General features: G+C 43.0%; 1 protein-coding gene across 1 annotated transcript in view; it reads left to right on the top strand.

The window, feature by feature from the left end:
- chd7 (chromodomain helicase DNA binding protein 7) overlaps positions 1-21,977 on the top strand; it is a 119,026-nt gene extending 97,049 nt beyond the window's left edge. The window contains 14 exon segments of the mRNA XM_028472066.1: positions 3,078-3,207; positions 3,374-3,489; positions 4,888-5,311; positions 6,321-6,529; positions 7,163-8,131; positions 9,143-9,309; positions 10,551-10,805; positions 10,897-11,067; positions 12,767-13,003; positions 13,083-13,298; positions 13,379-13,519; positions 13,611-13,715; positions 18,275-18,455; positions 19,138-21,977. Of these exon segments, the coding sequence (XP_028327867.1) occupies positions 3,078-3,207; positions 3,374-3,489; positions 4,888-5,311; positions 6,321-6,529; positions 7,163-8,131; positions 9,143-9,309; positions 10,551-10,805; positions 10,897-11,067; positions 12,767-13,003; positions 13,083-13,298; positions 13,379-13,519; positions 13,611-13,715; positions 18,275-18,455; positions 19,138-20,117 (4,301 nt within the window). The 3' untranslated portion in view covers positions 20,118-21,977.
- Positions 21,978-23,303: the final 1,326 nt, after the last annotated feature.

Below are 23,303 nucleotides of genomic sequence, written 5' to 3'. Positions count from 1 at the left end.
ACTCCAGTGACTCCAGCCCAGTGTCACAACTACACAACAAACTACACAACAAACTCGATCCACCCTTTTCTGCTGCCACCAGTTGATTGGTGTTGCCATAGCGATAGCGGTATGCAGCTGGCAGGCTCATTGTGCTGTTGGGAGTGTGATTGATGGCTGGATATGCACACACAGACACACACACACGCCAGAGTTTGGATCAATTACATTTTTCAGTTACAATTACATCTTTAATTATTCATGTTCAATTACAACTCAATTATGATTACAGTTGCCAGCATTTTTTCCAATTACAATAAAAAAAAATTATAATTATCTTCAGAAAGTCAGTTACATTCTCAATTACGAAAGTTCAATTACTGAGCCTGAAATAATTAACCTTCCTCCTGTGTTAGCTTTCTGTTAGCATCTCTAATGCTAATGGGTCCTAAATCAGCTGTAAAATACAGTAAAAACAAATGTCATCTAATTTTTTTCCCATCTATTGATTACCTTGTTAAGCTTCCTAATTAGGGATGTACGATTCACTCAACTCCCGATACGATTCGATTCACGATACTGGGTTCACGATATGATTCTCTCGCGATTTTTTCATTTACAAAATGGGACTGTAGACAAATTTTTTTTTGGAAAAAAACTAGAAAATACTGTATTATTTTCCTTTTATTTTTCATTGTCAAAAGAATTCCTTGATAAACTATTCAAAACAATGCAATTTAACTAAAAATAAATCTTGAATTAAATAAATAAAGGAATAATACAAATGAAAATGAAGCCTATTAATTTAAATTCTGGTTCTATAATAAACAATGCAAAACTGCATAATAGTTCTTTTCTTTTAAAAGTGCAACTGAAAATGTATTTTGTGCCTTAACAATTGGACTTTAAAAAAAAAAAACCGTCATTGCACTGTTTTACGTCATATTTGTTTGGACCAGCAGAGGGCGCTGGTAACACAGTGGTCGGTTGGCATGCGGCTATCTTGCAGTGAAGAAGAGATGCTATGCTAGCAGACAGAGCTAATAGAAAAACGTGACTTTTACAGATATTCAAGTAATATTACAGATATTCTTTCGGTGCTAAAGGGGTAATGAATCATTTATTAACATGTTTAAGAGTAGAAGGCAGCCAGAAAGAAAGTATTAGCAGACTCCGCCCGCTGCCAACACTTCCGGATAGCGCCCTCTGCTGGTTAAAAAAAGTACTGCGATTCAATTGTCAGAAAATCGATATCAACCGTGATACCTATGAATCGATTTTTAACTGCCTTACGATTAATAGTTACATTCCTATTCCTAATCAATGAAAATATAGGTTTTAATATTTTCTGTGCGCTCATTTTGAGGCTTTTTTGTGTCAGTATACGCCTCGATTCAAATTTTTTTTTGTCTGGTAAAATGTGGGAAAGCCTGATCTGATAATGCATTTTGTTCTTTTGTGTATTTTTGCTAACATTTTGTACATTTACTTTTGGGGAAGTTAACCCGAATTGTTTTCCTGGTCAGACTTTATTTGAAAATAAAATTATCCAGATTTATATCATATTTTCGCCATTTTGAGAAGAAAATTTGTGTACGTAATGTTTACCTAATTGAAATGGTGATGAAGGAAAATAAAAGGTTGAAGTGTAGCATTGGAACCATGGTTCAGGACATGTTTTTAATTCAGAATAAAGTGTTCTGCTTCGTGTTTACATGTAGTAGTAGTTTTTTAATTCTGAATTGAGGTTTACATAGAAAAACACGTTTATTCACCTTCTTTCAATTCGATTCTCTTATTTCTGATCCAAGTTTGTCCGACTGCAACATCTTGCTTAGAAAACTATTTAAAACAACTATAGAGAACAATGATGGAATGACGGAGTGATTACACACATTTTAAAGAACCTCATTAGGTGAATAAGTGGAATGAAACATTGTCCAGTGGTTTCCAACCTTTTTTGGATTGTGACCCCATTTGATGGCATTTTGTTCTAGAATTATTAATATTATTTGTATTTCATTTTGGTTGAAATAGATTCACATAAAAATACAATTGTTGAAGATTGTTGTGTTATTAAAAAAAGAATAATAATGTAAAAAATTCAAAAATCTATTTATATTTTTCCTAAATTTCAGGCGACCCCACATGGGGTCTTGACCCCAAGGTAGAAAAACACTGATTCGTATCATTTACGGTCATATCACTCCTGGGGTGGGACCAAGACTCTTTTATTTGTTTAAACACTTTCTCAAGTACCCCCCTGTAGTGCCATTGCATTGACGAGCAAGCAGCAGAACGATCGTAATCGAAGACTTAATCCAATTTGGAGTTAAAATCAGTTTAAGTTTAATTGGAATGAACATTTTCATTCAGATATAGGTGTTCACAAGGATTAACTTGTATTCCTAATTAAAGTGGAATTAAAGCTCTCATGTAAACGTAGCCACTTCTCTCCCGTTTTCTCTCCGTGTTTTTTTTTTTTTTTTTTTTTTTTTTTTTTTTTTGCAACCTCTTGGACGTGTGTTTTTTCCCTCCCATTGCTGTTCCCTCCTCTCACTAATTCCTGATGTGTCTCCGTAGGATCTGCACACTCTAATCTGTTCTGCCTGAACGCTCCTAACGGACAAACACACGCCACCAGCTCACTTTCACACACGCACGCTTTCCCCTCGTCCTCATCTTCTCTGTTTCTCCGACACAAATGAGCACCTGCAGGCTCACTTGGATACACGCGCACACACATGCACGTCTAGATCAGAGGCGAGTGTTTGTGTGCACACACACACATGCAGACAGGCTGTCTGTCTTGTCAGCAGCTGGCTCCTGGGGTCTGCCCTTCTGCTGCTGTTTTTGTCAGTTCCTTCATTTAATATGGAACCTCTGTGTGTGTGTGTGTGTGTGCGTGCGTGCGTGCGTCTGTGTTGCCTACCCCCACAACTTGTGAGTCGGCCCAACTTTTTTGCTGTGGCTCATCTTTCGAGGAGTTTTTCCAGCTTGTTGTGCGACGACTCTGCTTCACAGCTCTAGTTCACGACTTCCTCCTCTTTCTTCACGTAACTGATCTCTCCATCTCTCCTCTTTCTCTCCATCCTCAGGCTACGAAAAGTATAACTCCATGCGAGCCGACCCCTCCCTGTGTTTCTTGGAGCGAGTGGGCATGCCAGACGCTAAAGCTATCGCTGCTGAGCAGAGGGGCACTGACATGATGGCAGATGGTGTCGAGGGGTAAGAGGAGCGGGCGGCGCTGACCATAAAGCAGCATATTTTCCTCCCATTGTGTCCGTTTGAATGTTTTTTGTCATTTTTCCTCTTCTTTTGATATCGACTCCATGTATGTAAAAACATTAACGGGGTTCATTTATTCCTAAACATCACATTTCTTTGGTTTCAGGGAGGATGAAGATCCTGAGTATAAGCCACTGCGAATGACTTTTAAAGACGACATGGACGATTTCACCAACTCTCCACTGGATGATAAGGATGAAACGATCGAGGGAGAGAACGAAGGTAAACCATGATTTAATACAAACATGGTAGGAGAGATAAAGGGATCCTCCACTGTTTTTTACAAGTTTGGCCTAAAATCTTTAAAATGAACTTTGTAGATGATCTATGTCTAACAAAACACATTATTGTGCACATATTCATTTTATTGCCTTTTAGAAAAAGGGACTGTTTACAGTTTTAGAGCCTGTGTTCCGCCATCTTGAAATCACGTGATTGATGATGTCACACGGCCCCACTGCCTGTAAACATTCCTTTTGTTTTCTATTAAAGTAAAGCATTCAGCCTGATTTTTAGATCATTTAGTAGCTTTTTCAGTTAAAATGACAACTTGTGCTGCTTTAGTTTGCTCTAAATAACCAGTAAAGGTGAAATATGTCGATGTAAACCTTTTTTGATTACTAAAAGAGGATAAAACACTTAAATAACTCTCACCCAAAAGGATTTCTATCTTCAGGGTTTGTTTGTCTTCAGCAGTCCATGATTACTCACTGACTTCAGCCATCAGAGCGCGTCAGCGCACTGTTTAAGGGAGAGTAAAGGTCCCTCAGGAGAGCTCTAAGGGAAAGCTCTGCTTTGTTGGCTACTAATAAACCACAGAGTAAACTGTCGCCCCGTGCTCACAGATTTTTGTTCGGGTCACAAACAGTTTTTATCCTCTTTCGGTAAACAAAAGAGGGTTACATCGACATATTTAACTTTTCCTGATTATTTAGAGCAACAAAAGCAGCACAAGTTGGTATTTTGACTGAAAAAACTGCTAAATGATTTAATAATCAGGCTGAATGTTTCACTTCAATAGAAAACAAAAAGGAATGTAGGCAGTGCGGCCGTGTGACATCATCAACCATGTGATTTCAAGATACAGGAACACAGGCTCTAAAACTGTAAAGTAGTCCCATTATTAAAAGTTAATAAAACAAATATGGTGCAAAATAATGTGTTTTGCAAAATTGTTTGGCATGGATCTTCTAATAAATACATTTAAAAGATTTTAGGCTAAACATGCAAAAACAGTGGAGGGTCCTTTTAAAGGTCTTTAACTGAACAGATTTGATGAGCATTTGCTTCAACGAGGACTGAATTTAAGATGAAATATTAGCCACACTTGTCGACCACCTGCAAATGGAGAGCAGAGTGTAACCCTGAGAATCTGTGCAGCCCTTTTTAAGTCTTTCAGCATTTCCATAAATGACAATTGTTTTCAAAACGGGTGAACCGGCGAACTTGAAAGGCCATCATCAGTGTAATTATTAAGAACATATTTTGTACACACATAAATGTCAGATTACTCATCACTGTTGGTGTCAAAGGAGTGTTAAAATGTCACCTCTGAGTGTTGCTGTGTGTAAAAATGATAACGTACTGATGATCCCATCCCTTCTCGCTCTCGTCCTGAAGCTAAAGCAGGTGAAAACGGCCAAACCGCAGCCGTTATGGGCGGAGCTTCGAACTCAAACGAGCGCCTCTATTGGCCGGCGGCCTCAGCTCTGACGGCTCGTCTCCGCCGCCTGATCACGGCGTACCAACGCTCCAACCGCAGAGAGCAGCTCCGCCAGGAGGCCCTCAGTCGCCCAGACGGCCGACGACGGCGGCGCAGGGAGTTTCTGCCTTCCATCACCATGGTTACGGACACGGGGAGCGGAGCTACTTACATCCAAGACGGCGCGGGAGTCTTCATGGCAGAAGGGAGCCCGTATTTGGCCAAAGGAAACACTGCATACTTTGCCAAAGGTGGGCAGTTCATGCCAGAGGCGCCGCCAGTGATGACCAGCAGCTCCATGATGGCTGATGGAGCCATGTTCTACAAGGAGAGAAGGCAGAGGTAGGGCTACTGACATGGTCCACTTTCAAAAGGCTCCTAAAGTCAGTTTAAATTCAAAGATCATATGTAACTCCCTGCTACTCTTAGGGATCCTCCACTGTTTTTACAAATGTGGTTTAAAACCTTTGGAATTATTTTGTACCATATTCGTTTTATTCACTTTTAAAAATGGGACTACTTAGAGTTTTAGAGCCTGTGTTCCTCCATCTTGAAATCAATTGATGATGTCACACGGCCCCACTGCCTGTAAACATCCCATTGTTTTCTATTGGAGTGAAACATTCACCTGTTTTTTAGATCATTTAGCAGCTTTTTCGGCAAAAACAGCAATTTGTTATGCTTTTGGTTGATCTAAATAAAACGTCAAAAGTTAAAGATGCCGGTGTCACCCTCTTTTGTTTACCAAACAAGGATAAAAACAGTTGTGACACGAAAACAATCTGTGCACGGGATCTTTAAAAGGACTTCTATCCTCAGGGCTTGTGTGTCTTCAACAGTTTGTAATTACTCGCGAACTTCAGCCATCAGAGCGTGTCAGTGCACTGTTAATGGAGTCTACTACAAAACCACAGAGTTGGCATTGTCGCCCAAAAGCAGCACAAGTTGTCATTTTGACTGAAAAAGCTGCTAAATTAGCTCACATCAGGCTGAATGTTTCACTCCAATAGAAAACAATGGGATGTTTACAGGCAGTGGGGCCGTGTGACATCATCAATCATGTGATTTCAAGATGGAGGAACACAGGTTCTAAAACTGTAAAGTAGTCCCATTTTTAAAAGTTAATAAAATGAATATGGTGCATAATAATGTTTTGTGAGACATAGATCTTTTAATAAGCACATTTTGAAGGTTTTGGGCCACATTTCTAAAAACAGCAGAGGATTCCGTTAAAGCCACAAAACCTTTAGTAATATGATACATCTTCAATTGTAATATGGAAAAACATTGTTGCAAAATAATTGAACATCCACAAAGTAAGTTTTGGTTTTAAAGCGGCTCTGTTTTCCAGATGGACTCGTCGTGAAGAAGCCGACTTCTATCGAGTCGTGTCTACGTTTGGCGTCGTCTTTGACACTCAGCGTCAGAAATTCGACTGGTCCCAGTTTCGAGCGTTCGCTCGCCTGGACAAGAAAACTGACGAGAGCCTGGAGAAGTACTACTACTCATTTATTGCTATGTGCAAACGCGTCTGCAGGATGCAGATCAAAACTGAGACAGGTATGAGTTACCCAGGATGCTTAAAATCACTAAATATTTAAAATAAGTTTTGGATTTAGAAGATTTATAATGTGCCTTCTATTGTCTCCGTACTGATATTTTTTTTTAAAAAGGAGTAATAGTAATAAGTAGAAAGTAAATACTCAAGTAAAGTACAGATACAAGAAAAAACTACTTAAGTGGAGTAACAGAGTATTTGTACTTCAATACTCGTCACCTCTGTCTATTTCTAACGTTTTATTTTGTTATATTTTCTGTTATAATTTACCCTCTTGGGTGGTTTCCTGGTTGTGTTGTTTTACTTATTCCTATTCACACTGGGGAAATTTAGTTTCAATTACGTCCTGTCCAATAAAACATGAAGACACATGACATTAAAGCACATGGGAGGACAAGGGCGGGAGAACTGTGGGTCGCCACAAGGGCAGTGCCCCGTATTTAGATGAAAAGTGGGAGGACAACAGGAGGAGCGAAGAGGGGAAAAGGCAGGTTCTAAACTGAGATCCCTAAAGGGTTTGCTGGGTTATTTTTAAAAAGATACTCAACTTTTTACTGTACTGTGTTGGCTGAAATGAATAAAAACTACATTTAAAATGTAAAAGTAAAAAATCTGACTGTCTGTTTTTCACACAGAACTCCCAGACCCGACTCTGATCATCGACCCCATCACAGAGGAGCGTGCCTCTCGCACCCTGTATCGCATTGAGCTCCTGCGTCGCATCCGAGAGCAGGTCCTTCCTCACCCACTGCTCTCTGAGCGCCTCAAGCTGTGCCAGCCGTCCCCGGACCTCCCAGAGTGGTGGGAGTGTGCCCGGCACGACCGCGACCTCCTGCTGGGGGCCTCCAAACATGGCGTCAGCCGCACGGATTACCACATCCTCAATGACCCGTCGCTGGCCTTCCTGGACGCCCATCAGCGCTTTACCGGTCACCGAGGCAGTGGCGTCAACAACGCGGGCGTCCTCCCTGTGGAAATGACCAAAGTAGGACTGGGTGCAGCAGAAGGCTCCTCTGCACCACTGCTCACACCAGCAGAGCTAGCCAGTGCCGCAGCTGCTGCTAAAGTGGCCATAAACGAAGCTAAAGCAGAGATGATGGAGCAGGACATCAGCGCAGAGATGGAGGTGAAGATGGAAACAGACGGAGGAGACGTTCTATGCACAAAAACAGAGACTGTGGAGGAGCAGGAAGGAGCTGTGGTTGAAGTGAAACCAGAGAACGAGGTGAAGAAAGAAGACAACGCTCTTCCCAAAATACAAAGAGATGAGGAAGAGCTCGAGGATGAGGCGGATAAAGGAGAACAAGTCAAGACTGAGAAGCTACAACTTGTTCAAGATGAAGTGCCAGAAGATAAAAATAGCTCCAGTCCGTCTGGCTCAGTCACAGAGCAGGAGAGTGAGGTTAAGATCCCAGGACCCTCTGACTCGCCTCCTAAAGAACCACAGAGTGAAAAAGCCACAGCAGAGCTGGATGAGGGAGACAAAGAGAACCCAGAGTCGCCCAAATCACCAAAGTCTGCCGACACAGAGAAGAGTCCAGAGGAGGAAGAGGAGGAGAGAATGGATGAAGATGACAAGTCAGAGAAATCTTCACAGGCTGAAGGTAAGAGGAGGCTTTTTGTTTACGTCACTAATATGATCCTGGGGTCACATGATCAACATTCATGTCAGCATTTAGAAAAATTAACAATCTGAGCATTAACACGGGAAGCAAAAAAGGGTTTGTGTGTATTTTATCATCAATTTAGTATATATTTTTATTTTTTTGTTATTGTTTAGTGCTTTTTTAAATCATTCTGGATGTTTTTGTTGTTGCTTTTTGCAGGTCAGTCAGCCGTTTAGTTCGTATTTGTGTTTGTGTTGCCTTTTTGAATATTTCTGGAGTAATTTTGTGTGTTTTCTGAGTATTTTTGTGTGTTTTTGGGGTCAGTTATTAGTTGCTGTTCTGTCCGCCTTTTGGGTCAGTTTGTTTTTGTTGCAGTTTTGTGCTATTTTGGGGTCAGTTTGTGCGTTTTTTTTGTCGTCATCTTTTTGTGTGTCTGTTTAATTTTCTGTCTTTTTGTTTCCGTTCTGTTTTTGAACTAATTTTGTGTGATTTGTTACTGTTTTGTACATTTTTGGTGTAGTTTTGTATGTTTTTGTTGCTGTTTTTCTCATCTTCTGTGTTTTTGTAGCCGTTGTTTTTTTTTTTGGAGTCATTCTGTGTGTTTTTGTTACTGTTTTGTACATTTTTGGTGTCATTCTGTGTGAAAGGGTCAGTTTCTGTGTTTGTGTTGCAGTTTGTACAGTATTTATGCCATTTATTTTTATTGTTTTTTTTTTTTTTTGCCCTTTTGTGTGTATTTTTAATTTGGGAGTGCTACCAATTGCCTATGCCTGCTTTAGGTAAACTTAGAGAATGTTAACCAGATTCACCAAACGCAGTTATATTTAATGGTCACCAGGTTCTCTGTCCTACTTGTCGCCCCCTTCAGTCACAGGCTATTTTTGGTGTTTCCCCTCATGACTCATCAGTGTCTTAATGAGAGAAGAAAATGAGCCAGAATCCCTTGATAACGATCCAGAAGCTCTTATTATTTAACAGTTGCAATGTGACTTTTTTCTCTCCGTTCAGCGAGCGCTGCATCAGAACAGAAGAACTTTGACGAGGAGAGCATTGCGTCTCTGAGCACGTCAGCCAGGGACGAAACCAGAGACGGTTTCTGTCCAGATGACCTACCAGAAACCTCTGCACTGCAGGCCTTACAGGACCGTGCCTTTGCCTTCTCCTTCTGGCCAAAGGTGAGTCCTGAATTATTTATAGAACTGGTTTAATGGAGCAGGCTTAATGAAGATGTATCTTTCCACAATGTATAGAGCACAATAAAATAATAGCTGTGTGGTTTGGATGTGAAACCCCCAGCTGCTGCTTCAGAGTTATAAGGTTTTTATTTTTGATTTACAGGCACTCGTTAATAGTGAACACTTTTAATGAAGGACATTTTTACAACCGTGCTAAGTGATGAAAAGTCAGAGTTGCCGTTTTAAGAGCTGAGGAAGTCACTTCTGCTGTAAAATGTGATGATATTGATGCTATTGAGGGGGTTTGGGATTTCAATAAAAATGAAAGAAACTATTTTTAGTTTCCAACTTAAAGATCTTCTGCTGTTTCTACAAATTTGGCTAAAATCTTAAAAGTTTACTTATTAGAAGATCTATGTTATTATTATGCACCATGTTCATTTAGTTGCAGTTTTAGAACATGTGTTCTGCCTTCTTGAAATCACATGATTGATGATGTCACACTTCCCCACTACCTGTAAACATTCCATTGTTTTCTATTGGAGTGAAACATTCAGCCTAATTTTTAGATAATTTAGTAGCTTTTTCACTCAAAATGCAAACTTGTGCTGCTTTTAGTTGCTCTAAAAAAATCAGGAAGTTAAAGATGTCGATGTAAACCTCTTTTGTTTATAGAAAGAGGAAAAAAACAGTTGTGACCTGAAAAATCTATCCAATAAGTACATTTCAAAGATTTTGGGCCAAACTTGTTAAAACACAAACGTTTTTATAGCTAAATCAGTGTCGGCCTCATAGATCAATAAATCCATAATCATTTGCCCAAAAGAAGACATAAAAGGTTGAAATTGCAGCTCAAACATTTGTTTTCATCTCCATCGTAAATACTCCTTTTGTTGTTTTCTGCGGGATGTGGAGTCCCATAGACAAATGCATAGAAGTATATCCATGTATCTGACTCCACATCCCACAATGCAATGCAGCAACTTTTCCGACAGCGTCAACAAACGGATTAAACAAAACTTTCCAGCTGTGCCTTAAACCTTTAGCATTTTCTTTGTTGAGAGCAAATGATCTTGGATTTATTGATCTACGAGGCCTACACTAGGAATTTATTGGACACATTTAAAAAAAAAAAAAAATTTAAAAAAAAATCAAGCTTCAATTTGAGTTTTTAACATAGATGGAGTTAGATTATTGGACAAATGATGAAGTGACTGATAAGTCCATGTTTTTCTCTCCAGGATCGAGTGATGATCAATAGGATGGATAATATCTGTGAGGCCGTGCTAAAGGGCAAGTGGCCAATCAACAGACGCCACATCTTTGACTTTCCCACCAACCTAATGCCGGGCCATGCCTCCACGGCACCCACGGTGCCTGTAGCCACGGCGACCGAGAGCCCGCTGCAGAGGCGGAGCCTAGCTGAGTTGACGATGGTCGGCATCCACCCGGCGTACAGCGGCAGCGACGATAAGACGCTGTCCCCGCAGGTTCATGTGAGCGTTTGTGCACGAGAAGTGAACATTTTACGTTTTCTGTGACTTTTACTTTTACACTGAAATGTAAATGTTTAATGTGATGCTGCAGGAAGACGCGCTGAGTCTGACCGTGCCTCGACAGAGGAGGAGGAGGAGGAGGAAGATTGAGATAGAGGCGGAGAGAGCGGCCAAGAGGCGTAACCTGATGGAGATGGTGGCTCAGCTCAGGGAGAGTCACGCTGCTGCTGAGACCCAGAACCAGGCCATGGACCTCACCAAGGTGCTGCGAACCTTTCACTTTAACTGTAACCAGTGGTTCTCAAACTGTTTTGGTTTGACCTGTGCCCATTGCCCGCAAATAATCCTGGCAAATAACACATTTTCAAATGTATTGAACTAACGGGAAACAAGAAACGTCATATAAAAACTAATTAGCCACAGAAAACTAATGAAAAAGTGCAAAAGAAAACAAAAAAAGGAAATAAACTGACAGTGAACAGTATCATCAGGGTTCTCACGAGGAATTTTTCACAAATTTTGTAAAGTAAAGCTAAAGTTTTTTTGTTACTACCTTTAAAACCAAAATGTATTTATCGACAGTACCAATTAAATAAAAAAAAAAAAGGAAAACACAGAAAAGCCCCCTACGCTGTTTCAACCAGGTGACATCACATCGTAGGGGGTCCCTACCCTGATTGTGTTCCATAATGCAAGTAACATATTTCATAATAATAATAAATACAAAATCAAATTAATCACTTGACAAAGAAGTGCAGTAGTCAAAAATAGAGGAAATAATTAAACCTTGTTTGAAATCTGTGACAAATGCTTAAAACAGACGGGAAAATATTTTTTATTTAGATTGTTTATTATTCCACTTCACATGCCGATGTAAATCATAATTTTTGCACTTTAGTTTCATGTTACATTTTGTTCCCAGTGGCATTTCTAATGCATTCTAATAAATTAATGCTCTTTTAACTTTTAGACGATTCATTATTATGTTATGTTTAGTGTTAATGATTTTTATTGAATTATTTTTAAGAACATTGGCATTAAAAAAACGCCATCTTGTTTGTCGTGCCCCACCTGTCATACCTCCATTCTCACACCAAAACCCTTTCACTTAAACCACTTGTCGAACTCAAGGCCCTGGGGCCAAATGCAGCCCTTTAAAGCTCTCAATTCGTCCCGCAGGAGAAAGTAGAAAAATAACAGCAAAAACACGATTCATTGTGTAAATCACCAACTTATTCAGTTGTAGATATTTTGGTTCCTTTAAATACTCAAATTTTATGAAACTGCACATTTTTTCCAGGGCACAAAGTTTTCCCAATGCTTAAATCACGTGATAGCGGCCATTTTTAATCTGAAATTGTTGTAAATACTGTTTTTCCACAAATTCCCAAGTTATTCCCCAAATTAAATAAAAATTGATCACAAAATCAAGGAAATTTAAGATTTGTCACTTATTGCTTGGATATTGTCGGTGCCTTAAAGTCCATGTAAAGCAGAAATAAATGTGTTATGAGTTTGTCACACCACAGAAACATGTGTCATTGACTACTGAGCCAAATTTGAAAGATCAAAAAAATCACTAACTATATAAGATTAGGTCTCAAAGTCATGGCAAAACAAGCACTTCTCTGCTCTGAAACCCTGGGGGAGTGTCAGTCACAGGCGCTGCAATCACGCCCACGCACGGGAAGGGCGCCGCCCCCGTGCACTGTGTGTATTGGAGAGACCAGTGTGAAAGTGGCTCCAGTGTCGATAGTGCCTCCACAAACAAGGTGTCAGCAAAAAGGTTTGCTCCGCCCGAGTCGGCATATGTGCGTCTCTCCCGGGTAGAGTCGGCACCAGTGGATGCGTTTTATTGTTGAATGTGCTCGTTTTTCCACCTAAAACCACTTCAGATTTGGTCCCTAAATTAAAATGAGTTTGACACCTTTGACTTAAACTGTATCTACTTTGTGTTTCAGGGCGTGCACCATCATCATAAGACGTCCCCCTCGTTGGCCTCCTTCCCCAGCTCTCTGGTGACGAGCCCCTCCCTCAAAGCTCAGATGGAGCTGCTGCAGCAGGCCCAACCCTCAACCCACAGAGCCAACGGGTCCCTGGAGGCCGACCTGCCCATCATGAGGAGGAGGAGAGGACGCCGGAAAAATGTGGAAGGACTGGAGCTGCTGTTCATGAGCAACAAGAGAGCAGCAGGAGGGGTGTGTGTTCACACAGCAGCAGGTTCCTGTACTCGACCCACGTCCTGGTCTAAGCCTCCATCATTGTGTTCTTCACTAGGACGATGCTGAGGGATCAAAGGTTCTACCCATGGAGGGGGCTCAGGAGGCCCCCCGCGCTCACAGACCACTACCCGTACCAGAGCAGAGTCCCAGTGCCATGGCCCTCACTGCTGCCAGTCTGGAAGAAGATGAGCCCAACGTCTCCAACAAGGAGCTGGGAGAGTGGCTGAGGTCGCATCCCACATACAGCATGGACATGACTGGATTCACACCAGTACGTGCTTTGTTCTCAACGGTTTCACATGGTTCTGCTGATATTCTCCTACTTAAGACTGTTTTTGTGTTCAACATCAGAAAAGCGAGGAGCTGCTGCTCTCTCAGTTCTCCAAACCAAAGCAGAAACGCCATCGCTGCCGAAACCCCAACAAGATCGACATCAACACCCTGACGGGGGAGGAGAGGGTGCCCGTGGTCAACAGACGCAACGGACGAAAAGTGAGCAGCCCACAACTTTAGTTTGCATCAGCGTGAAGTAATCATTCAGAAACATCTGGGCTAAAACTATTATTTTCCTCCTGTTCTTCAGATGGGCGGAGCCATGGCTCCACCAATGAAAGAGCTTCCGAGGTGGCTACTGGAGAATCCAGAGTTTTCCATCGCTCCTGATTGGACCGACATCGTCAAGCAGTCGGTGAGTCACAAAGATGTTTTCCTTTCTCTTAACTTTTAGTTTAACAATAATCAAATGAACCTTTTTAAGAATTTTACACAATTTCTAGAGGTTTCCAAACATGATGCTAATTAGGGATGTAACGATTCACTCAACTCCCGATACGATTCGATTCACGATTTATTTTACGAAATGGGACTGTATATAAATGACTGAAAAATATTCCTTTATTTTTTTTGGGAAAATACTATACTATTTTTTTGTTGTCAAAAGAATCCCTTGATAAACTGTTCAAAACAATGCAATTTAACTAAAAATAAATCTTGAATGAAATAAATAAATGAATAATTCAAATGAAGTAGAAGTTTATTATTTAAATTCTGGTTCTATGGTAAACAATACAAAACTGCATAATAGTTCTTTTTATTTTTAAAAGTGCAACTGAAAATGTATTTTGTGCCTTAACAATTGGACTTGGAAAAAACAGTCATTTTACTGTATTTAGGGTAGATATTTGTTTGAACCAGCAGAGGGCGCTGGTAACCCAGATATTTTGCAGTGAAGAAGAGATGCTATGCTAGCAGACAGAGCTAATAGAAAAACGTGACTTTTACAGATATTCACGTAATATTACAGATATTCTTTCGGTTCTAAAGGGGTAAGGAATCATTTATGACTATGTTTAAGAGTAGAAGATGGCCAGAAAGAAAGTATTAGCAGATTTCGCTCGCCGCCAACACTTCTGGGTAGCGCCCTCTGCTGGTTAAAAAAAGTACTGCGATTCAATTTTCACAGTATCGATGTGAATCGTTTTTTAACTGCCTTACGATTAATCGTTACATCCCTAATGCTAATGAATGTTAGCGTTTTTCAGTCACTGTGCCGCGGTTACAATATCTGTAACCAAATGGTTAATAATAAATGGGCCCGCAGTGCCACTTGCCCGTCTGCGCCATCTACCCTCTCGCGTGGCCCGGCTCACACTGGACAGGCCTCCTACATGTTCACTTCACCCCACTCCCAGCTGGTCTGGCTCACTCACAAAATGCACCACACACCAATACCCAACCCTTGGGGGGCTGGATGGTGGGGCTGGGGGTGGAGGGGGCCGCCACCTGTGTTACTATGTAGTGGCGTGGGGGCGGCCCTCCCACCTCTAGTTGCCCTACTAATCCCTCCAATTTTAATCGCATCTCAACATGTCACCCCCCGGAGGGTGTATCATCATTTACACCCTCCGGCCTATTACACCACATACACATAAATCCACAGAGGCTGGAGGGGGAGCACCGCTCCCCTCCATCCCCCTTCTTTTAATTACACCCCATACATTCACCAAACACACACATTCACACAGGGGATCGGGAAGTGCCTCTCCATTGGGGAATGGAGAGGCACCATAACAGGGTGGTGGGTTGGTACACATATTTGGGCCTCTCCGGTGGGGCCTGGCCCCTCTGTTGATGGCTGGGCCACTGCATAGAGTAAAAGCACATCAAGATGGTGCGGTCGGGCGTGGCGGTGGGTCTCGGGGGGGCTTTGCCGGGGTCTCTCCTTGCGGGGTCTTTCCGGGCTGTGTCGGCCGGGTGGGGCGCGGGGGTGCCTCTCCCCCTTGGGTGTGGCTTGGTGCTTGCTTTGTCTCCTGGTGGCCTTGGGGGCGGGCCCCGCGGTGTGCGGGCCCGGGGCGGCCTGCCTCGCCGGTTTGGGGGGTGGGTGTGCTGGGGGGGTGCTGGTGTCCTCGCCGGGGTTGGGGCGGGGTTGCTTGGCGCCTCGGGGTGATGCTGTTTACTGGGGGGCGGCGCTAGCTGTTCCGGTGGTGAGGGTTGCTGTCGGCCGCCTGGTGGGTCTATCCTGCCGTTTGCGGACTGGTGGGTGGGTCCGGGGCATCTTTGGCTGGGGGCTGCTGTCCCGCACTTGATGTGTGCCGTTGGGGTGCCTCCGTCCCCGCGGTGGGGATCGCCGGTTGCTCGCGGGCCGGCGGGGGGCGCTGCTCCGTGGTTGGCGCTGTCCGGGGGGCGGCGGGCCCTGGGCTGCTGTGCGGTCCTGCTGGGCCGTGGCCGGGTCCCGGGCGGGGGTGGGGGATGCGTCCCGGGGGGCTTGGCCCGGGGGCTTGCCCTTGGGGGGTCCTGGTCCCGGGGGGTGCTCCTGGGGCCCGGGGTGCTTGGCCTGCTGGCCGGGCCGGTCCTGGCGGGGGTCTTTCGGGGCGGGTGGCGCGTGCCGCGCCCTTGCGTACCTACTGGTGCGGCCCCTGCTTGGGCAGTGCCCCGTGAGGTAGGGTGTCGGGGGCCGGAATAGGGGGCCACATCCCGGCGGGGCGGTCTGGCTTGGCCCTTGGAGGGGGCCCTGGCTTTAAAAAAAAAAAAAAGAACTGAAGCTCGTGGCGCGGGCGGCATCAGTGAAGGGTGATCTGGGGCGCCGTGGGGGGCTAGGTTGGGGTGCCTGGGGGCCGGCGGGGAGACTCCCAGCGGCCCCCTGGTGCCTTATGCGGCTTGGGGTGTGGTCGTCCTCCCTGGGCGGGCTGCTCCTGGTGCTGCATCCGTTCCGGGTCCTTCTGGCCTGGGGTCGGGCCCCTGCTGGCTCTGGGCTCGCCGGCGGGTGCCCACTGGCTGCCTGTTCGGCGCGGTTCTGGTCGTCTGCTGGGTGTGGGCTTCGGCTCCTCCGCTGGGGCCTCGGGTAGGGAGTTCTCTGGGCCCTCCCCTTGGGGGGTTAGGCGCGGGGGTGGGGTGGGGGGGTGGGGGGGGTCGATGGGGTGGGGGATCTGGGGGTTGGGGGTGGGATCGGTGGCGTGGTGCGCTGGGTCCTTGGCTCCTTGGGGCTTTCTCGGGTGTGTATGGGGGGGGCGATGGCTGCCTCTCGGCTTGGGATCTTGGGGGCGTTCGGGGGACTGCTTGGCCGTGGGGTGGTCGCCGGGGGCCCTTAGGCTGCCTGCTCTTGCTGCTGGCCTGACTGCTTCTTCGGGCCCGGGGGCGGCTCTTGGGTTTTGCAGTGGCGGTACTTGGAAATACATTTGTCATGGATGCACTGGCCTTGGGCTGTGGGATAACACTCATACTGGGCTCAACCTTAGACACGTTGTTCCCAAATACCTGTTTTATGGAATTTCCACTCACCTCTTCCTCTGTTCACAGCCACCACCATTATTCCTAAACCACACACTGGTCACCAAACTGGCTTGACAACACAACAATAAACACAATATACACAACCACAATTTCACATCGCATCACTTAAAACTATTCCTCACCCATTCCATATCCTATCTTGTATCCCTCTTCCCTGTTAACTTCCCCACCCCCCTCCAACCCCTCACCTTGGTGTAACACTGTCCTCTCTTTTTTACATCCTCCCTTTAATAAAGTATTTCTTACCCTTCCCTAGGGAGGGCTGGTGACGGTCACAATTATGCAATGAAATAAATAAATTTATTTAATTGCAATAATAAAATATGCATTGCTGTCAAAAGATTGCACTTCTTGTAGTGTTAACCTTCGAAAGCATGTGCAGACAAGGTAAAAAAAAAAAAAAAAAAAAAAAAAAAAAAAAAAAATAATAAATGGGTCAGTTTTTCTCATCCCTACTGTTGATTATTGTTCTGTGAGTAACGTCACATGATTAAACCTTTTCTAACATTCCACACTACAAAATAATTAATAAATAATAATAAATTAATAAAAGTATGTATGATTTGTGCTGATGTCGTATAATATCGGTATCGTATTGGAAGTGAAAAACTTGTATCAGGACATCCCTAGGAGAGACTTTTTGTTGTTCAGTTGATTCCTATAAAAAACACTGATAAGAATTAATGCAGATTATTAATGACATGTTTTATTAGAAAAAAGAAATGTGAAATATTGTAAAAAATGTTTTTTTTTGTGTGTTATTTGATTGCCATTCAAGGTTCTTTGATAAGAATGACTTTATATTGTTAATATAAGATGTACTTTGACTAAAAAAAAAACATTCCTAAAGAGTTTCTGAGGAAGCAGAAGGAAATCATGTCCTGTAGATCTTCGTCTTTTGTGGAGATTATTGTGATCCAATTATGGATAAGTGTTATATTTATTAGTGAAATATGATCCACTGCCACCCTATCCAGAGTGTAGCCCCGCCTACTGCCTGGAAAACGGTGGAGATAGACACCAGGTGACCCCCACCACCCTGAAAAGGAGCAAGTGGGTCAGAAAATGAATCCATCAAAAATAGGTCTGCGTATCTGTTGCGGAGGGCTCCAGACTGACGGAGTCGTTACGCAGCAGTGACGCGCCGCATATGCTGGCGGTAAAAATGGACACATTGACTTTAATGGAAACGTATCAGTTTCATTACCATTACTCAGCAGATATTTAATCAGTGAAAAATGGGAGCAAGAAGAGACCAAAATGTCACAAACCACCATTCTCAGCGAATAGCAAAATTAGATGTAGAAGCTGGGTTTCAACCTATAGAGGGCAGTCACTCATACACCAAATATAAATAAACGAATTAATTAACACTATCTGTTTTCAGCAGAAAAAACGTGTTTTTCTCGTGTAGTTGCTCTTATTGTTGAAGTTTATTCTTAAATGATTGACCTACAGGGATTCCTCCCAGAAGCCATGTTTGATCGTCTTCTCACTGGTCCGGTCATCAGAGAGGAGGGGGCCCGTCGTCGGGGGCGACGGCCTAAATCAGAGATCGCTAAAGCTGCAGCAGCCGCTCAGGCAGCAGCAGCAGCTCAGGCTGCACAGGCATCACTGGCCTCTGCTGCTTCATCAGCAGGTAAACCAACCCCATACAGCATGTGTCAAACTCAAGGCCCGCGGGCCAAATCAGGTCCCTTTACAGCATCAATTTTGGCCCAAAGTATAAATGATGGAAAAAACATGAAACATTTTGTAAATGTAAACTAATTGAGTTGTAAATACAATACAATATTTGTAGACCTAGGTTTGAACTTTTTATATCACGAGTCATTTTTTTATCTCAAATTGTTGAAAGAACTTGAAACTTTTCCAAAATCTGGCAAATTTTCCTCAAATTATTCCATGAAATTTTCCCAAAATCACTGAAATTTAAGTGAAGATCCTGCAGGGACTGATATGCTCACATACTTTATCATTTATATATCATTTACTGATGAGATTAAAATAAGTAAATGAAAAATTGTTCCTTGTTTTTTATTTAGTTTTTTATAAAAACTTCTCAACTAAAAAAAAAATGAAAAGTATTTCCTATTAAAAATTTTCTCATCAATTCCAAAAAACCGAAAAACATTTCCTATAAAAACAGAAAAACTTACTTATTTTCTGAGTTGATGAGATGAAAATATAAAAAAGAAGTAAAAAAGTTCAATGAATTCAATAAGTTTTTGTAGCTCCGTATTTGGTCCCTGAAGTAAAATGAGTTTGATACCCTGCCCTACATGGTCAACAAGTTCAATAAAAACTGTCTGTGTCTGTAGGAGGCATCAACCCTCTGCTCCTGAACAGCTTGTTTGGGGGGATGGACCTGTCGTCTCTCCAGAGCCTCCAGTCCCTCCAGTTAGCTGCTGGTCTGATGGCGTTCCCGACTTCCTCTGACCCTAAACAAGCAGCCGCTAGCGCCGCCGCCGCCTCCATGCTGCCCCTCATGCTGCCCGGCATGGGCGGCCTCCCCAACATGGCCGCCGCCCTGCCCAACATGTTCAGCCTGGGCGGGCTCTTCGGCGGCAACCTGGCGACCGCCGTCAGCGCTGCGTCCAACTCCACTGTTACCACGGCAACGGGTAGTACCAATGGGACGGTGGAGAGGGAAGGTGAGGACGGGAAGAGGAAGAGGGAGGAAGATGAGAGAGACGAGGAGGAAGAGGACAGCGACAGGGCACTGGAGGAGGACGAGGGGGAGGAGGAGGTGAAGAAAGTGAAGAAGAGGAGGACGAAGGAGACGGACGGCGAGGGCGGGGCCGACACCACCACCAGCGCTCTGATCCCCGCTGCTGATTCGTCAGCCGAAGCCTCCATGAATGGTGACGCCGCCGCCCTGCTGGCCGCCGCCGGCATGTCGGCCAACTCCCTGGCCTTCAACCCATTCCTCCTGTCCACCATGGCCCCCGGCCTCCTCTACCCCTCCATGTTCCTGTCCCCCGGCCTGGGGGGCCTCACCCTGCCCGGCTTCCCCACAGCCTCCACCCTGGCCGAGCTGCAGAGCGCCATGGCCGGGGCCCTGGGCGGCGGAGGCGGCGCCGGGGGCGTGGCCTCCAACCCCCCGAGGAAAGAAAATGACGACGAGGACAAAAAAGAGGCGTTGAAATGTGTGGGTGAGGAAGAGGAGGATGAGGAGGAAGATGCGGGAGCGGAGAGTGACTTGGCGAGAGGAGAGATGGACGACTCGGCCGTGGAGGACGGAGGAGGCGTGGCCGGGGAGGAGGAGGAGGAAGAACCAGTGAAGGACAAGAGTGACTGAGCTGACCTCTGACCCTCTAAGCTCCGCCCCCTCTGCGTTTACAGGCCTCCCACAGAAAGAAAGAAATACCCAAACTATTATAAACTCACATTTTTTCTTCTTCTCTTGCGTTGTTGATGATTTTTTTTTTGGACTCGGTTTGTTTTTGTTTTCTTTCTAAGGCCAGGTAAACATTACATACATACATTAGCTCCTGTGTGCACGTGTGTGTGCACGTGTGTGTGTGTGGACTTTATCTCTCTGATTGATCCATGTTGTAGTTCAGACACAGACTCTTCAAACAGGACGACAAGGTTTCAATAGTATCTTTAATTTTATTACAACTATTATTATTACCATTAATATTATTATTATTATTGCTGCTGTTTTCAGCTCTCAAGACTTTATTTCCGCCTCCTTCATCAGGACTGTTTCATTATTAACGCAAACTTCTACTAAAAACACAGCGATACGGCACCTGTCTGTCTGTTAACGCTGCTGCAGAAAGGAATTGTGGGTAATGAAGTTGTTTCGTCTGGTTTGAAACACATCTCGGACGAAGCAGAGGAGGAACAACGGTAACACACACACACACACACACATAGATCGTAACTTGTACACACACACTGTTATAATCAGGTATCCACCACTACACACACACACACACACACTCTTTTTCTGTGATATGTGACTGTTTCCGGGAGGTTTCGTCCTCGCTGCTGCTTTTGTGTTTTCAGACTGGAGTGTACGTGCGTGCGTACGTGCGCTCTGGCTGTGCACGCTGAACCAATACTGTTAAAATACTGTTAAACCCAGTCCCATCACTGAAAAAAAACCCAGTTTGAAGTCTTTCCACTGCCACGTCTGAACCCAGTGGGCGGGGCTTACGTTACCGATGGGGGCGGGGCCTGCGTGGGGTTCAGGGTGGCGATGATGTATCAGGTTTGTTCTCTTAGGAGCGCACGGACGAGCTGATTGGTCGGCTGATTGTTTTTGTATTAACTCTTTTTTTTTTCTTTTTTTTTTGATCATTACGACTAGTTTCAAAGTGCTGCTCCTAACACTGTTGCTCGAGTCACGCACACTGACATCATGGCCACGCCCCCAAAAACAACCCCACACTGAGACGTTCATGAAATTCAACTCTTGCCTCACGTTATTTTTTTGTTTTTGTGTTTTTAACGTTTATTTACTTGACGAGCGCGAGCGGCACACGGTTCGTTTTCATTCCCTAAGGCCAGTTAACGAGACGAATCAGGTGCTGCGAGCGTTTGAAACCATTGGAAGTGCATTCTCTCTCTCACACACACACACACACAGTGGCCACGCCTTTGTAACAGGGAGGGGGGCGTGGTTTGTTTGTTTTCCATCCCCTCTCAGAATGCTGACACAGCAATAACCAAGGCAGCTTTTTGAATGTCCCACCATCATTTCCCACCCTCCCCACACCCCCACACCCCCCGACTCACAACAACAAACGCATGAATAACCACAAGTGTCGTATGACTAGAAAAGGAAAGAAAAGTGTAAATGAGGACAAAATAAGAACTGCAATCAAAGTGTTTTGTCGTCTGTTCCTGTTGATGCACTGGTGTTAAAGAGTTAATAAAATAATCAGGTACCTTTATTACGTAGAGCTACTTTTTTCTTGAGAAATGGACATTTTGTTACTTTTAGCCAGCAAGCTGAAGAGCATTACCTCAAAATTCTTATCTAGCCTTGAAGTTTACAGACATACCATGTAAATGTTTTTTCTCTTACTTTGGTGTGTGTCTTTTTGTTGTTGTTTTTTTTGTTTTTTCTCTGAGACATCATGTATGATGAACTGTAGCTATGATGCTTTTAATAAAAGTGAATCATGATATTCGCCTAGGAAACCAATACAAGCCTGTGTCTCGTCTTTTATTACAGGAAACCATAAAGGGTTCGTGTCATTTTCTATATTTTGCTGTTTTTTGTGTTTTCGTAGAAAATTGTTAATGTAATCATTTTTTTTTTTTTTTTTTTTTTTTTTTTTTTTTTTGGGCGTCAATTTTAGTTGTGTATTTTTTTACTTTGTAATATTTTTTTGTGATTTTGTATTGTTTTCCAAGTGATTTTTTTGTTTTACTTATAATTGTAGCGTTCTCGTTGTTTTATGTATTTTTCTGTCAATTTCTGAAATGTTTTACGTTTGAGCGTTTTTGCCAAATAAATATTTGATATTTTAAGGTTTTTTTGTTTTGTTTTTTTTTTTTTTCTGTCCTTTTTGTGTTTCATTTTGTGGGTTTTTGTTTTTTTTATTTCAGTCATTTCATGGGTTTAGTTGTCATTTTGTGTTTTTCCAAGTGATTGTGTCTTAGTTATAATTGTAGTGTTTTTTCCTGTCATTTTTTGAAATTTAATTTTTTCAAGTAATTTTTTGTATTTTTGTCAGTGTTTTGTGTATTTTTCTGTCATTTTGCGTCCATGTTTGTGTCTTACTTTGTGTGATTTGAGTCTGTGTATTTTTGGTTGATTCTACATTTTGTACATGTACATATACTTGTTTGAACATCCATGTTTTGAAGGAACATCTTTGCTATTCAGATGTATTTGTATCATGTTGCTAGAGAAAGTGGGGCGTGAAGTCCACCAGACATGACGTACACACACACACACACACACACACACACTACTGTACATCCATCCGTACGTCTGAAGGTCTTTTATCACATTGGGGACAAAAAAATGTGATTGTATCTGATTTAAGGGTCACATGACCGATATGAGCATTAATGCAGGAAATAATGAAGACTGATTTGTTTTTGTGGTCATTGTGTATTTTTTTTTTTTCTAATTTTGTGTATTTTTGTAGTGGTTTTGTTTGGAATGAGTCATATTTTATGTTATGAATTTGGAATCTTGTGTTTTTGTTTTTTTTTTGTCATTGTTTTGTAAATTTGTCATTCTAGATTTTTTTTCCATCATTTTTAAGTAATTTTTTTTTTTAACAGAAATTTTTTGCACAATTTTGTTAATGTCGCCATTTAAATTTCTGTCGTTTTGCTTTTTTTTTTTTTTTTTCCCTGAGCTGTTATTTCGTTATTTTAGTTTTTATTGTGGTCTAGTATATTTTTCTGTAATTTAGTATTTTCTTTGTGTTATCAATTTAAAAGCAACAAATATTCACTTATCACATAATAAGTCAGATCCATGTTTGTATGTTTATTATTAGTCAAAATGACA

This window comes from Gouania willdenowi, chromosome 17 (assembly GCF_900634775.1).
Source record: "Gouania willdenowi chromosome 17, fGouWil2.1, whole genome shotgun sequence".
NCBI lineage: Eukaryota > Metazoa > Chordata > Actinopteri > Blenniiformes > Gobiesocidae > Gouania > Gouania willdenowi.
The sequence above is the reverse complement of the archived record's forward strand: the minus strand, read 5'-3'. Positions and strand labels throughout refer to the sequence as shown.